The 15,971-nt window shown below is 36.7% G+C and overlaps 1 protein-coding gene across 1 annotated transcript in view; it reads right to left on the bottom strand.

The window, feature by feature from the left end:
- The window catches only part of LAMA2 (laminin subunit alpha 2), a 630,974-nt gene that overhangs the window by 466,750 nt on the left and 148,253 nt on the right, over positions 1 to 15,971 (bottom strand). Inside the window, exon 2 of the mRNA XM_030809663.1 lies at positions 3,037 to 3,207. Coding sequence (XP_030665523.1) covers positions 3,037 to 3,207 — 171 coding nt within the window. The remainder of the gene's footprint in view (positions 1 to 3,036; positions 3,208 to 15,971) is intronic.

Below are 15,971 nucleotides of genomic sequence, written 5' to 3'. Positions count from 1 at the left end.
AACCCGGGAGGCAGAGGTTGCAGTGAGCCGAGGTCATGACATTGCACTCCAGCCTGGGCAACAAGAGCAAAACTCCGTCTCAAAATAAAACAAAACAAAAAAAGAAAGAAATTAACCAGAATCATTAATATGAAAGGTTTCTGGTGGTTGCCTTCTTTGGTGTCTTAACATGTTTTCTAATATTCTGTGATATACATGACACTAATTTTAATCAAACAAGTGTCAATTGCTCAAATATAATAATGTTTTCTGTATTCCTAAATTATATAATGAGGGGACTATGCATGCCTCTCTCTAACCAGCTCCAAGAAAAAAGGCACAATGCCTTTCAATTTTCTTTTTGGGATAAAAAATGTAAATTGTGAGAAAAAGCTCTCATTTTATACATTTTATAATTTAAAAAAAGAGCAATGAAACTACTTTGCATGATACTCTAATGGTAGATACATATCATTATAAGTTTGTCCAAACCCATAAAATGTACAACACCAAGAGTAAACCCTAATGCAGTCTACGAACTTTGGGTGATGCTGTTGTCAATGTAGGTTCATGGACTGTAACAAGTGTAGCATTCTGGAGGGGGATATTGGTAATGGAGAAGTGCACACATGTGTTGGGGTGGGGGAAATATGGGGAATTTCTGTACTTTCCTCTTAATTTTGCTGTGAACCTCAAACTGCTCCAAAAATAAGGTCTATTTAAAAAGGTAGAGACGAGGCCGGGCACGTTGGCTCACGCCTGTAATCCCAGCACTTTGGGAGGCCGAGGCGGGCGAATCACGAGATCAGGAGATTGAGACCACGCTGGCTAACACGGTGAAACCCCGTCTCAACTAAAAATACAAAAAAAAATTAGCTGGGCGTGGCAGAGTGCGCCTGCAGTCCCAGCTGCTGGGGAGGCTGAGGCAGGAGAATGTCGTGAACCCGGGAGGCGGAGCTTGCAGTGAGCCGAGATCGCGCCACTGCACTCCAGCCTGGGCGACAGAGCGAAACTCCGTCTCAAAAAAAAAAAAAAAAAAAAAAAAAAAGCGGGGAAGAAATACTAAGCAAATTTTAAAATAATATAATTGTGAAGCTTTACCCCCATCATAGTTCACCTCACTTGAAGTATTCACTTTATTAACCTCTTTTCTCTCTCTCTCTCTACATATATACATATACCTGCATAGATATACACACTTATAGTTTTACATATTTTATCTCTCTAATTCTCCCTGTCTGCACGGCCCATCCTGAACACACATCTACACACTCGCACCTCCTCCCACAACTCCGTTCATGCCCCTGGGCTTTCTCATATTCTGCATGAAATTTTCAAGGCCACCAGTCCCTGAACCAATGGTGGTTTCCCTCCATCAGGCTTTATCATCTTGCCTAATGAACCTGAAACTAATAACCCATCAATCCATTTACTTTCTGGCCTATATCTATCTATCTATCTATCTATCTATCTATCTATCTATCTATCTATCTATCTAGATATAATATATAGCTACCTTTTTATATATTATATATAAAATAATATTAACAAAAAATATATCTATTGGGAGGCTGAGGCGGGTGGATCACTTGAGGTCAGGAGTTTGAGACCGGCCTGGCCAACATGGCAAAACCCCATCTCTACTTAAAATACAAAAAATAGTCAGGCATGGTGTCACGTGCCTGTAATCTCAGCTACTCGGGAGGCTGAGGCAGGAGAATCGCTTGAACCCGGGAGATGGCCGTTGCAGTGAGCTGCGATCACACCACTGCACTCCAGCCTGGGTGACAGAGTGAGATTCTGCCTCAAAAATAAAAATAAAATAATATGTCTGTTTATTAAAAATAATATAAATAAAAATAATATAAACAATATATATATTTACTTTTATGTAGATTACATATAAGTATATATCCGCCTTCTATATATATTTTATATATATTATATATATATACAGAGACAGAGAGGTAAGGGAGGAGAAGAGAAGAAGGCATGTCAGAAAGATAGATACAGATAGAGATAGAGATATATAGATATAAAGATTTCTTAGCCAGGAATCTTTAGATGACTTTAGCATCTACATGGAGCATTCATGTTCTTTAGCACTGAATTTACTTTTCTTTTGCCTCTATTTCCCCTCTAAGTCCTCTGATTCAGGGGTTATGTTTAATTTAACATTATGCTCCAATACAATGCATTCCTAGTAGGAGGTGTTCAAAGGCCTGTTGAATAAATACATCAATGAGTCTGAGGTATCATTGTGGTTCATAGAGGCCAGAAAGAGGGCTTTACATGGTGCCTCTCCCTAAATCACTTCTCCTGTGGTTGTTAAATGCCTTCATAATCTGGCTCCAGCCTTCTGCTCTAGTCTCATCTCTACTCTCTGCCCTTTGGCACTTTCAGTTCTAGTCATTCCTACTTGTAGCTCCCCGAGTAACTAGAATTTTCTGTCTAATTCTGATTTCTCTTCCTGGCATGACTTCTCCTCTTCCCTTCCCTCACCTCTTTACTTGTTTATCTCATACCCTTGTTTAGCTCATGTCCTTGGTTATCAGCTTGGATATCGCTCCTTCTAGCAAGCCTTTACTTACACCAAGACGGACTTTGTGGCCATCCTCTCTCTTCTGCAGAACCCTGTGCTCATTCTTTCCTTTGTACTTACCACACTATATATCAGTAGCTCAAAGACCATATCCTACCTTATTCCTCCTGGATCTCAGGCACAATACCTGGCACATAAATTACCAATGAATGATGATAGCCTGAGTTAATAACCACATCCTCAGAAACCACTCTGGTATCTGGGGTTAGTAAACCTAATGACTGCCACAGGCCTTCAGCTGGCGAATCATCTCCATCACTGTACTTAGCACATAGCAGGAAGTCCAATAATGTTTGCTGAATGACAAAGAGGGGCCAGGAAGAAGCTCCTAGTGGAAAAAAGAATTCCAGGAATTCTTCGGATTACAAACCCTTGAATTTAATGCAACTTGGCCTCAACATCTCACAATTATAGATCCTACCCAGCGCCACACACATACACACTAAAATACATACGGTTTGGATTGCTGCTGTTTTGATTGCAGATTCGACACTGCGGGTTCCTCACAGGCTGCCCAGGAACATGTTCTACCAATTTGCAGTACATTTCAGGTCCTTTTTCTCCACATGTTGCATTGGTCGTGATAAGAGCATTAGAAGCAAGATTCAGGACAGCAGGGAATAAACCTGCAAAAGATGGACAAATGAAGGTGTGTAGACCAGAAACAAAGTTATGATTTTGATGCATTTTAAAAGCAATTGAGATACAATATTTTTCGGAGCATTAAAGTAACCCAACATGAGATAATTAATGATAAATACCTGACAATTCAGTATACTACATAAATACTATGTGTTATCAAAAGAATATTATTTTTCTTTCTGGGTCTTATGTATGGACTTTAAGGCTCTTTTTAATTTTTTGTCTCTAATATTTAGCTAGGAAGAAGGTCCTGTCTCCAGGACACATTCTAAAACACAAATCTTCTGTTGAAGTTATTGGTAAAAGATCTCACTAAATCTTCCATCTTCCATTTCAGATATTTTATATCTAGTATTAAGACATAATTGCATGTTAATGTTTCTGCACAACTATGCAAATATGTTTTTTCATGGTCATTTCATGCTCCAATTATCCTTTAGTGTAAATAATTATTAAAACTTCTTTATCCCAGACTAGAAAAGATAGATAATGTTTATTTTGGAAAACCAATTTTTATTGCTTTCCATGCTATCCAGCAATATTATAAAGCAATATATTGCCAGAAACAAGCCATTATAGTAGTCCATGATCATACACCAGTAATTATGTCTTAGATATAATAGAAGTTTTTGACTTTCATAGATACAATCTCAGAGGTCCATCTAAGTGTAGGGCTGGGGAGATTTTTTTATTCCCTCTGAGAACCAAATTCAGTCTCTTTTCTTCCTGTAAGTTAATGTCAATTGTGCTTTATACATGTCTAGCATTTGCATATTATAGACCCTTTTTCAATAACGGTATAGCAAAGTCACTCATCAAAAGCCACTCTTTAACTGAAAAATCTGTTCTTGGAGAAAGTACATTTGAAACTACAGATAATTTGACTCTATTTATGGAGAAAATATGCCAACCATCTAGGTTGTTTCAGCTCTATATATGTGCCAAGTAGGTCTATATCAATTCAACTTCTGACAGAAAGTCATTCCTCACCGGGTGTGGTGACTCACGCCTGTAATCCCAGCACTTTGGGAGGCTGAGGTGGGCAGATCACTTGAGGTCAGGAGTTCAAGACCAGCCTGGCCAACACGGTGAAACCCTGTCTCTACTAAAAATACAAAAATTAGCAGGGCGTGGTGGTGGGCACCTGTAATCCCAGCTACTCGGGAACCTGAGGCAGGAGAATTGCTTGAGCCCCGGAGGTGGAGGTTGCGGTGAGCTGAGATCACATCACTGCACTCTAGCCTGGGAGACAGAGGAAGACTCTGTCAAGAAAGAGAGAGAGAGAAAGGAAGGAAGGAGAAAGAAAGAAAGAAAAAGAAAGAAAGGAAGAGAGAGAGAGAGAAAGAAAGAAAGAAAGAAAGAAAGAAAGAAAGAAAGAAAGAAAGAAAGAAAGAGAGAAAGAAAGAAAGAGAAAGAAACCTTCCTGACTAAATCTCATGGCTTGATATTTTACTGAGATCCCCAGATCTTGAGTTTGTGTTTTCTGCCTTTTTTACCAAGATCCCTAGATCTTGAATTTGTGTTTTCTGCCTTATCCTCAAAGCTTGGCACATAGTAGGGACAGAGTAAGCACTCAATGTATTTGTAAAATAAACGAATAATTAGATTATAAATATTGGACCCATAAATGTTTGTCTGTATCATCTGCATATAATAATAATGATTATAATCATAATAGCCAGCATCGTTGAATGTTTGCAATGTGCCAAGCACTATTGTCAGACACTTTTCCTACATTATTTTTCTGCATGAACTGATTTGCTACATGAAACATCCACATGAGCTTCATACCACTATTATCTCTATTTTATTAAGAAGGCAGAGAGGTGTTAAGTAACTTGCCCATGATTACAGCTAGCAAGTAGCAGAGCTATGATTCAAACCAAAGCAATCTGGCTCCAGAGTCTATCCTCTTAATCACTCCACTGAATGGCATCCACAATGTTGTATGAAACCAGCATAGATCTAGTGCTACCTTGCGGACCTGGTTGGCCTTAGAATTGCATTGAAAGAGACAAAATTTTTAAAAAAGGTAAATTAGGAAGATTTTTATAATATTTGATTATTAGACTTGTATGTATTGATTATTAAGATTTTGGCTAAAAAGATAATAGTACAGTAAAAATTGCAATTATAAATAGTTTAAATCTTTATTGTAATCACTCCAAAAAATTCCACAGGTAAATGAATTCAAAAGATCAAGTGACAACTCAGTTCTTGTCTCAGTCATTCTTAAGATCTCCCAAAGAGCTGCACTCAAACAATCTTTTCTTTCTTTTCTCCCTTCCCATATATATATCTTTAAAATCCCTTGATCCTGTTCCTCCAAAATAGTGCCCCCCAACTCTCATCTGGCCTCCTGCCTTGTGTTTTTCTCCAGCTGAAAGTTGAGGTTCCCAATTTTTCCTGATTTGCCAATGGTACTTACTTTTTCACTTAATCACTATCTAATTTATTGTTCCTGATAAATTTATCCCCCCCCCCCATCTCTGTGCTCTCTGGCCCCAACACAATGAGACATTCTGTCAATGTGACATAAGAAAAGCTAATGTAATCATTGGTTAGAGAAATATTAAACATTCATAAACTATTATTTATTTCATTAGAAAATGTAATGTTTTCTAAAAAGTAGAGTACCATTAAAAGTTTTTAGCTTATTTTTTTAACCTTTTCCATGATATAAGGCTTAGTGAAAACTTTCCAACAATTTTGTGACATTTGTCAGGTTACAAATTTAAAAATAATTACACGGTCTCCACGCCATTTATCTGTCTTAGATATTTTATTTTCTAGGCTAATAAATGATATGCGATTAAATAAAGTTTGTCTGTATGTCTTTCTCCTTTGTCATTCATCACCATTTTGCATTTAACTGTACAACTATTCCTTCATCAAATATGTTTTGAGCACATATTATGCCAGACAGTAGAGGATCTGAGAATAAAAATATTACTAAGATGGGCTTATCATGGAAAGTAATCTTGAACTGAATTTTCAAGGAGAAATAGAAGTTTATCTGTTAGGGAAAATGAAGAAAGAAAAAAAAAACATATCAGGCAGAGGGAATGGCATATAAGTATGGCCTCTATGCTGAAAGCTTATGTAAATGATGAGTGAGTCAGAGTACTTGAATCTGTAATTGTTTCAACATATAAGATTATGTAATTGTCTGGATATAGATGTGGATATAGATACAGATACAGATAGGTTACACATTGAATATACATAATGGTTGATATGGTTTGGCTGTGTCCCTACCCAAATCTCATCTTGAATTGTAGCTCCTGTAATCCCCGTGTGTTGTGGGAGGGACACGTTGGGAGGTATTTGAATCACGAGGGCAGGTTTTTCTCATGCTGTTCTCGTGATGTGATAGTAAATAAGTCTCATAACATCTGGCGATTTTATAAAGTGCAGTTCCCCTGCACATGCTCTCTTGCCTGCCACCATGTAAGACCTGCCTTTGCTACTTCTTTGCCTTCCACCATGATTGTGAGACCTCCCCAGCCATGTGGAACTGTGAGTCTATTAAACCTATTTTTCTCTATAAATTATCCAGTCTTGGGTATGTCTTTATTAGTAGCATGAGAATGGACTAATACAATGGTGCACTTACATATTAACATAAACCACTGCTTATTTGTCACTGTTAGTAATTTGTTTTAGTGGACTTTTCTCCAGTTCTTTAAAAATTTAATTTACAGTATAGAAAAATAAGTAGTAAGAACAAAGAGACATGCTGGGAATTCTGTTTTCAGGAGAGCAAAATTGTACTTCTCTTGCTGGCTTATATAATGAGTTTAAGCAGTCTAGCTCTATCTGCCCCCTTCAAAGACAGCCAGCTTACTTACACAAAAGCCATCTCAGGCCAGTGCTAACATTTCTAAAACTTCGCCAGGGCATTGTCAGTTTTTTGCTTGGATTTTTGCCTCTTCCCTCAGCACTGACTAGTTCTGACCCTGACCATGGCCTCATTCCTGTTTTGCATTTATGGGTAAGACTCCTCGTGCCCCGCTTTGGTCTGCCCTGAAAGACCTGACTGGAGCAGGCCAGGCCTGTACTTTCCCAGGCCTGAGCAATCATGGGAGGAAGCCAAGAAGAAAAGAGACCAGAGAAAAAGTATTTTCTTTATGTTGTATGTTCAGAAAATATAGAATTGGATTATATACTAATTATCCCATATAATTAAATAAATAAAGAGAGCAAAAGCATACAGCTACAAAGGGATTACAGAGTAGAAGAAACATTGATTCCAAAGCTATTCTATATTCTTCATATTATTTAATTCCCATATAACCCATTGTATAAATTTTATTAATTCTTTCCACTTTATAAAAATGAAGGAAGTGCAGCTCAGAGAAGATAAATGATAAGTACAAAGTTATGAATTAGTAAGATTGATAACTACTATTTGAAGTGAGCTCTTTAAAAAGCTTACAAGACTTCTTGTCAGGGCCTAAAGTAGAACCAAAATCTGGTCCTTGGCAAAGCTTATTTAAATCTTTAATAAAATAAATAACTTATCCCTCACCATTCTATCGTTGCTTCATAGAGTTTTCTAACCATAAAACTAAAGATACTAATAAAATTTACATTTAGGATCCTTCAATTCTTTTCTTTGATTTGTTTCTATTATAGTTACTGATTATGTGCTCAAAATTAACCTTTGCACAATGTAATTGCCTTGTTTTATGGTCAGGGAACAGTTGCTTTATGAAATTTCATCAGCTATTTTGCTGTTTATTTTTAAAAATCAGTTAAGCATATTGGTTAGCAAAGGTCTCCAATTAGTTGCTAATGACCAATTTGAAGAATGAATCAATATCTGAGCTTTTACTGAATCTTCAGCATGTCTTATTATAGATTGCAACCCATTTTCATTATATGTTAAATCTATTATGCTGTGCCTACTTATTCCCATTCAAAAGCACCAGGGCAATATTTATTTCCATATTCAATATGTGTTACTTGGTTAAGATTATGTAAACATTAGGAGTGTAAATTAACTATAAATAGCTGATGAACCTTTAGAGAGTATTGACTTACAGCTTCTTAACTCAATTTAAGGTCCTGTAATGTTAATGATATTAAAGCCAGTGATCATTATCCATACAACTATGATTGACATTTTTTTCTGAATAGCACTAGACTAAAAAAGTTTAGTTGGAGTTCTGGTTATAAGGAACAATGTCTGAACAAAAATCAAACAATATTCTGTTTATACTACATATTTTATTAGAGATTAGAATATTCATATTATATATAGAATAATATATTCTGTTCTATAGTGTATATATATATATATATATATGGTAATAGAATATCCAGAAAAAGGCTAAGTGTATATCGTGAAAAATTGAAAAATTGAAATTCTGCTATAATATGGCAAACATTGGAAAAAAATCACCAAATAATTTCCACTGTTTTTATTTGGATGTGTTTCTACTATATTTGCTTTCTCAAATAATGTAGTATGTTCACACATGTTGGCATGATTTTGATGATCTACATTCTCAAAATCCCACTTTTTGGTTTCAAATGGCAGAAACATTTGAAAATCTACTTATGGAGGTTCTATTTTTAACAATTGTGAAGTGGCTTTTATTGGAGCAAAGCTCCCATAGATAACAGCTAGAAATTCTGTGTATATATTTGGTGTGTGTGTGTGTGTGTGTGTGTGTGTATATATATATATATATATATATATACACACACACAGCAAACATCAGATACCTGGAGTGCACCTAAGAACAGGTAAGCCAGGAAGGCTATGAATACTTAGAAGGAAAAGGCACTGGATGAGCTCCAGAATGGCTAAAACTCAAATAGAAACCCACAGTTTTACTAGCTTGAAGAACTAGTGGACAAAAACTAAAAATAGCCACAGCAGGTGTAAAGAGAGGGCCACAGAAAGGGAGCCTCAATCTGTGCATAAACTCTGTCCAAATTGCTCACTGATGCCAGACCTACACCTGCTCTAGGCAGATTCCAAGTAGCCCAGCTAGGGCTGAAAAACTGAACAGAGATTTTAGGTCCTGCATTCTACAGGAAAGAAAAACGTCTGGACTTTGAGCCCAGTCAAGTTAACCAACTGATGCGACAACAAAAAAGAATGGGTGAGTGCTCTTCAGAGGAACATAACAAAACCCAGAGTTTCTACAACGTACTATTCATGACATCCAGGTTGCAATTAAAAAAAAATACTAGACATACAAGGAAGCAATAAAAAGTAACTTATGAGAAAAAGCAATCAACAGAGATTGTACTGAGATCAACTAGATGTTGGAATAAGCAAACAAGCATCTTCAAGCAGCTTTTAAACTATACTCAAGGACACACACACATACCAAAATTCTTGTAGCATAAAAGAAATGGTAACAACAAAAAATATTGAATATAAATTCTATAACCAAAAAATGTAACACAGTATCTAGAATGAAAAAAAAATCCACTACATGTGATTAATAGAAAATTGGAGATGATAAAAGACAGTATAAGTACATTTGAAGTCAATAGAATTTTTCCCTGTTAAATTCTTTTAAATGCATATTAATATTTAAGGCAAAAATCACATCATTGCATATGTTTGTAAATAGAATATATATGACAACTATAATAAAGAAATGGTGGGTGAGAGATCACAGTAACTGGACCTATATATTGGCAAAGTTCTAATGTTTTAGATTAAATGGCATTATATTAGAAAGATTGACAGTACCAAATATTAAAAAGTTTGTAGAACAGCTGAAAGTCTGCTGCATTGCTGTTGGGAATGTAAATTATCACAACCCTTTTAGAAAACAGGTAGTTTTTAATAAATATAAAAATCCTTCACATTTTCCCCTATTAAGTACATATCCAAGATAAATGACATTACCTGTCCATAAAAAGACCTAAACAAAAATGTTCATAGAAATTTTTATCATAATAGCCAAACCTGGAAACACCTTAGGTTTCCATGAATGGGAGAAATGATACAAAAACTGTGGTGTATTTAAACAATGAAATACTATTCAACATAAAAATGGAACAAATTGCTGATACACACAACAATGCTGATGACTCCAAAAAGGATTATGCCACATAATATAAATTTACACCAAAGAGTGGATACTCTATTATTCATTTATATGATCTTTTTAAACATAGCTAATCTTTTGGGAAAATAAAACAGGAAAAATGTTTGCCTTTGGGAGCTTGGGGGCAGAGACTGACTGGGAAGAGGCATAAAGAAAATTTCTGGGATGATGATAATATTCTTGATAGCAGTTTGTATTATAATGGTGTATGTATTTGTTAATTAAATATTACATTCAGTGAGTGAATGTTACATGGGGTGATAATTTATGCATTTCAATGTAGATAAATTTGAGCTTGAAAAGAAATATAGCAGTATTTAACTCCAGTTAATGATATACATGATCATGTGTATAGGAATGAGGTTTGCAGTATATTAAAAGATAAAATGGATTTATGGGTAGATATGTTCAGATGGATAGATATGTGATAAAGCACATATCTCCTCCCTACTCTAAACAAACATGTTAAATTAATTTGTCATTATTATTATTATTATTGCCATGGAGTCTCACTCTGTTGCCCAGGCTGGAGTGCAGTAGTATGATCTCAACTCACTGCAACCTCCACCTCTCGGGTTCAAGTGATTCTCCTGCCTCAGCCTCCCGAGTAGCTGGGATTACAGGCACCTGCCACCACGCCCAGCTAATTTTTGTATTTTTAGTAGAGACGAGGTTTCGCCATATTGGCCAGGCTGGTTTTGAACTCCTGACCTCAACTGATCCTCCGAAAGTGTTAGGATTACAGGCATGAGTCACCGTGCCTGGCATTAATTATTAATTTTGAGACAGGGTCTCATTCTGTTGCCCAGGCTGGAGTGCAATAGCATGATTATAATGCTTCACTGTAACCTTGAACTCCTGGGCTCAAGCAATCCTCCTGCCTCAGCTTCCTGAGTAACTGTAACTACAGGCATGCAGCACTGTGCCAGGCTTACTTTTCTTTTTGGTAGAGACATGGTCTCACTATGTTGCCTATGCTGGTCTCAAACTCCTGCCCTCAGGCAATCCTCCCACCTCAGCCTCCCAAATCCCTGGGATTATAGGCATCAGCCACTATGCTTGGCCTAATTTTAGAATCTAGATTTCAAGTACCTAGTGTTCACTGTATGATTCTTTCAACCTTACCATGTGTATGAAAATTTTCAAAATAAAATGTTGGTCAAAAAAATCTATAGAAATATGACACATACATAAGATTTATCTCATTCTTTGGATTTTATGTATTTTCAATTATCAGTATCAATAAAAAGTTAAATTGACATTTCTTAAATCAAATGTAGAAAAGGATGTTGGATACAGCAAAGGAAAACTATCTTTTCAACTTCCTTCAAAATCAGAGGAACTGGGCAAAAAGATAGTCCTGGATAAGCAAAGTTGCTGAGTTTTTCCAAGAAACCCACAGGCCTGCAATCAGCAGGTGACTATTTCTCTTGTAGAGTTTTCCAGTTCTTTAATCTCATATAAATGAAGAACTTTGACTTAGAATCATGTTTGATGCGTGAGTGTTTTCTTTTGAAGCACTATACAAGTCAATGAGAAATTCATTGAACAATTAAGGGGTCTTCTGTGTGGCATAGGGAAGGCTGTTTCCTTAAGCTTCAGGCAATGTTCCTCTAGGTGATGAAGAAGGTTGTTGTCTGGTGGCAAGAAGAATTTAGTTCAAAGAAGCCTAGTTCAAACTTGAATTTTACAAATGAAGAAACGTAGGCCCAGAATTTAAACGGCACAGCTGGTTTTCAAACACAATTTTCACAATTCCAAATGAGTGAAAATTTTACTATTAAAGATCTACTGTGTTTCACTCTCCTCCCTACTCTAAACAAAAACATTTATCACCTCCTGCATCATCCCTGAGTCTTATGCCATCTAGTTCTGCCTTCTATAAACACACTCATGGGCTAATTTCCATCATAGCTTTACAAGTCCTATGATATATTTCCAAATTTCTCAATTTTAAGAAAGTACTCCTTTTTGCAAGTGAAGCCTTGGTTTCCTCCGGCAGTGACAACACTTCTGCAGATCTCCTCAATGGATTCATAAAATCACTGGGGAAAGACAAGTAGCCTCCTTCTGCCTCCTGAAGGCCACTTGCAAATCAGTTTCTTTCATTGTCACTCAATAGCTTCATTTCTTTTTAATTTGTTTAATTTTTTTAAGACAGGGTCTCACTCTGTTGCCCAGGCTGGAGTATGGTGGCATGATCATGGCACACTGAAGCCTCTACCTCCTAGGCTCAAGTGATCCTCTTGCCTGAGCATCCTGAGTAGCTAGAACTACAAGTGCAAGCCATCACATCCAGCTAATTTCTATTTTTTTTTAAATTATTGTAAAGATGGATCTTGCTCTGTTGCCCAAGTTGATCTCAAACTCCTGGCCTCAAGTGATCCTCCCACCTTGATCTCCCAAACTGTTGAGATTACAGGCATGAGCCATCATGTTCGCCCGATAACTTCTTTTCAAAAAGTCCAAATAATCCACCCTTTCCACATACTCATCTCCATTATTGGCTGAGTTCATGAAGACCATCCACAAAAATATTGGTACCTAATTCACAGTCACCTTTGTTCCTGAAATTTCTGTCATTTTTTTTCAGGTAAATAAACATCAACCAGCATTCACAAAATGTGACTCCACAGAAACCAGAAAATGTTAAAAGATACTTTGTGAACAAATATGTCTTACTTTTCCCCATTCTAAGATTTCTGCTTCCAGTTTAATTACTTTTTGTCTCTACCTCAAATTCAGCTACACACACTGCTCCCTGCCACACACACACATCAACATTTATATTCAGATATCCTAACCTTACTCTACATTTATTATAGTGGCATCCTAGCCCAGGGTCCCCAACCCCAGGGCTGCGGACCAGTACCAGCCTGTGGCCTGTTAGGAACAGGGCTGCACAGCAGGAAGTGAGTGGCTGGCAAACAAGCATTACCACCTGAGCTCTGCCTCCTGTCAGATAAGCAACAGCATTAGACTCTCACAGGATCATGAACCATATTGTGAACTGTGCATGCGAGGGATCTAGGTTGTGAGCTACTTATAAGAATCTAATGCCTGATGATCTGAGGTGGAACAGTTTCATCCTGAAACCCTCCACCCTTACCCCTGTCAATAGAAAAATTGTCTTCCACAAAACTGGTCCTTGGTGCCAAAACGGTTGAGCACCACTGCCCTTCCCAGTCTTCCTGCATGACTCTACTCCCATTAATCTTCCCCATTGTTGTTGAAATTATCTTCCCCAAAACTCACTTTCTTCTTTAAAGACTTTTGTGAGTTGCCTGTCACCTGTAGTGTCGTAGACAAACTCCTTTGTGATCTGAACATTTATAATCAGGCCCACCTTTCTACCTGTCTGAACTCATCTGTTGCTATCCTCCTTCATTCCTTCTTATACATCTAGTAAACTGATATCTTCCTATTTACAAATATAGCAGGCGTTTTGAAAATGCTTTGTGATGACATTATCTTGTCTCTTCAACAAAGAATGTTCTCCCTTTTTGTTGCATGGTCATCTTTCATAGCTCAAATATTCCCTGCTCTGTGAAAGTGTTTTCTGACTTTGCCACACAGAATTTTCTGTTTCTTTCTTGGTGTCCCTATATTACTTAGTTGGTATTTAGTAGAACCCTCATCACACTAACTTTAGTATTTTTTACAGTGGCTCTCAAGTCTATAAAATTACTGAGAGCATGGATAACACTAGCTGGAATATATAATGCCACTCAAATTTAAATTTACTGAATGAGAATGAGTTCATGCACTGTATAATCTTTCTTGAGAAAAACATGGTAAATGATGGCCATTAAACTAATCGGATCCTTAATTTGGTGGAAATGTGGAACTGTTTTCGTACACTAGCTAAGTGAAAACATTCAAAGAAAAAGCCAACCTATATGAAAAATGTGGCAGGCCTTCATCATTTCTTGGCTGTCCAACATTCATCCTCTGTTTCTTTTCTTGAGTAATTGGCATTGTGTTTACTATTGAGGGTATGCAGTGTCCTACCTCCTGCCAAGGAAATGTAAATAGAGGAGACCTTTCTTCTCCCTGCCCTATAGCAGTTAGGGCATGTACACATGACTTTGGCCTAGGAATTTGAATCTTAAGCATGTGAAGCACAGACTAGAGAGATAAGGAAAATCAGATAATGATAGTGGTAGAGATAGTCGTATCAGAGGAATGAAAGAGGAAGTAGTGATGGAGACAGCAGTAAGCAATGACTATTCTGTACATGTATCAAAACCTAGGGATGACCTTGATGTCTGTCATCTTCTCACCCTGGTTTTCAAATTTTCCCATCAACTCTGCAAGTTATATGGTATATTTCAAATGTATTTCAGCTTAAGTAAAATAGTATTGGTGGTTTTTCTTGCTCGTGATCAAGAAGGAAGATGGATATAAATATCACATGTTATGTACACACTCATAGACACACACACAGAGTGAAGATAGAAAGATTAGGAGAGAATAACTTGATTATAACTGACAAAATGAATAAATATATATATATATATATATATATATACAGTTGGTTCATTTAAATATCTACAGAAAAAAAGTGAAGGGAAAATGGTAGTGACACTACTCACAGCAATTATACAAAGACTCAACGGTTGTACAATGACCATGATCAGAAGTGAACACAGTGTCACTTCAGAAATTCTGTTTCACAGTGAAAATTTCCATCTAGTTATTTTTCAATGTGCTCTTTATTTTCACTATCTTTAACTGTGTAAAATTTGATAAATCATCATTTTAAAATGACCTTTATCTAGCTCACATCTTTAAAGAAAATCTTTCTAATGTAGTCTAGCAAAAAAATTTTAAAATATATTTTCTTGTTTTATCAGCCTAAATATTTAACTACACTTTGGGAGGCCAAGGCAGGCGGATCACGAGGTCAGGAGATCAAGACCATCGTGGCTAACACGGTGAAACCCCATCTCTACTAAAAATACAAAAAATTAGCCAGGTGTGGTGGCAAGCGCCTGTAGTCGCAGCTACTCGGGAGGCTGAGGCAGGAGAATGGCGTGAACCTGGGAGGCGGAGCTTGCAGGGAGCAGAGATCGCACCACTGCACTCCATCCGGCCTGGGTGACAGAGTGAGACTCCTTCTCAAAAAAAAAAAAAAAAAAAAAAAAATTAAATGAATATTGTAGAGTAGCTGTCTTCATTGTCTGTACCTGGCATATTATTATATTTTTAACTAACATGTGGAGATACCAATAGATACTTATACACACACATACACACACATAGGTATGTATTTCTTGAAAAATGTCACAACATTTATAGTCAAGTTTGTAAAGACCACCAATAATGTAATTGATAACTGATGATAGCTGGAGTCTTTCTATGGAAAAGCCATTCAGTCAATGCAACAATTCACTTCAATATATTCATTTTAAAATAATCTCTAAGATATCATATATTGTTTACAATAATACATGGCAGATCCTTATTCTTTCTCTCTGTCTCTGTCTCTCTCTCTTCCTCTCTCTCTCATCTTACTTTTGTTAGACAATATTTCTCCTGCTAGTTCATGCCAAGCATCCATCATCTCTCAAAGGAATAAAATCAAAATTTGTGTTTGAATGATTCTAACTTTCCATTTCAGCTTCTAGGTCTATGGGGCATTTTGAAAAATATTCATGCAAGCAGAG

Source organism: Nomascus leucogenys, chromosome 3 (genome assembly GCF_006542625.1).
Source record: "Nomascus leucogenys isolate Asia chromosome 3, Asia_NLE_v1, whole genome shotgun sequence".
Lineage (NCBI taxonomy): Eukaryota > Metazoa > Chordata > Mammalia > Primates > Hylobatidae > Nomascus > Nomascus leucogenys.
The sequence above is the reverse complement of the archived record's forward strand: the minus strand, read 5'-3'. Positions and strand labels throughout refer to the sequence as shown.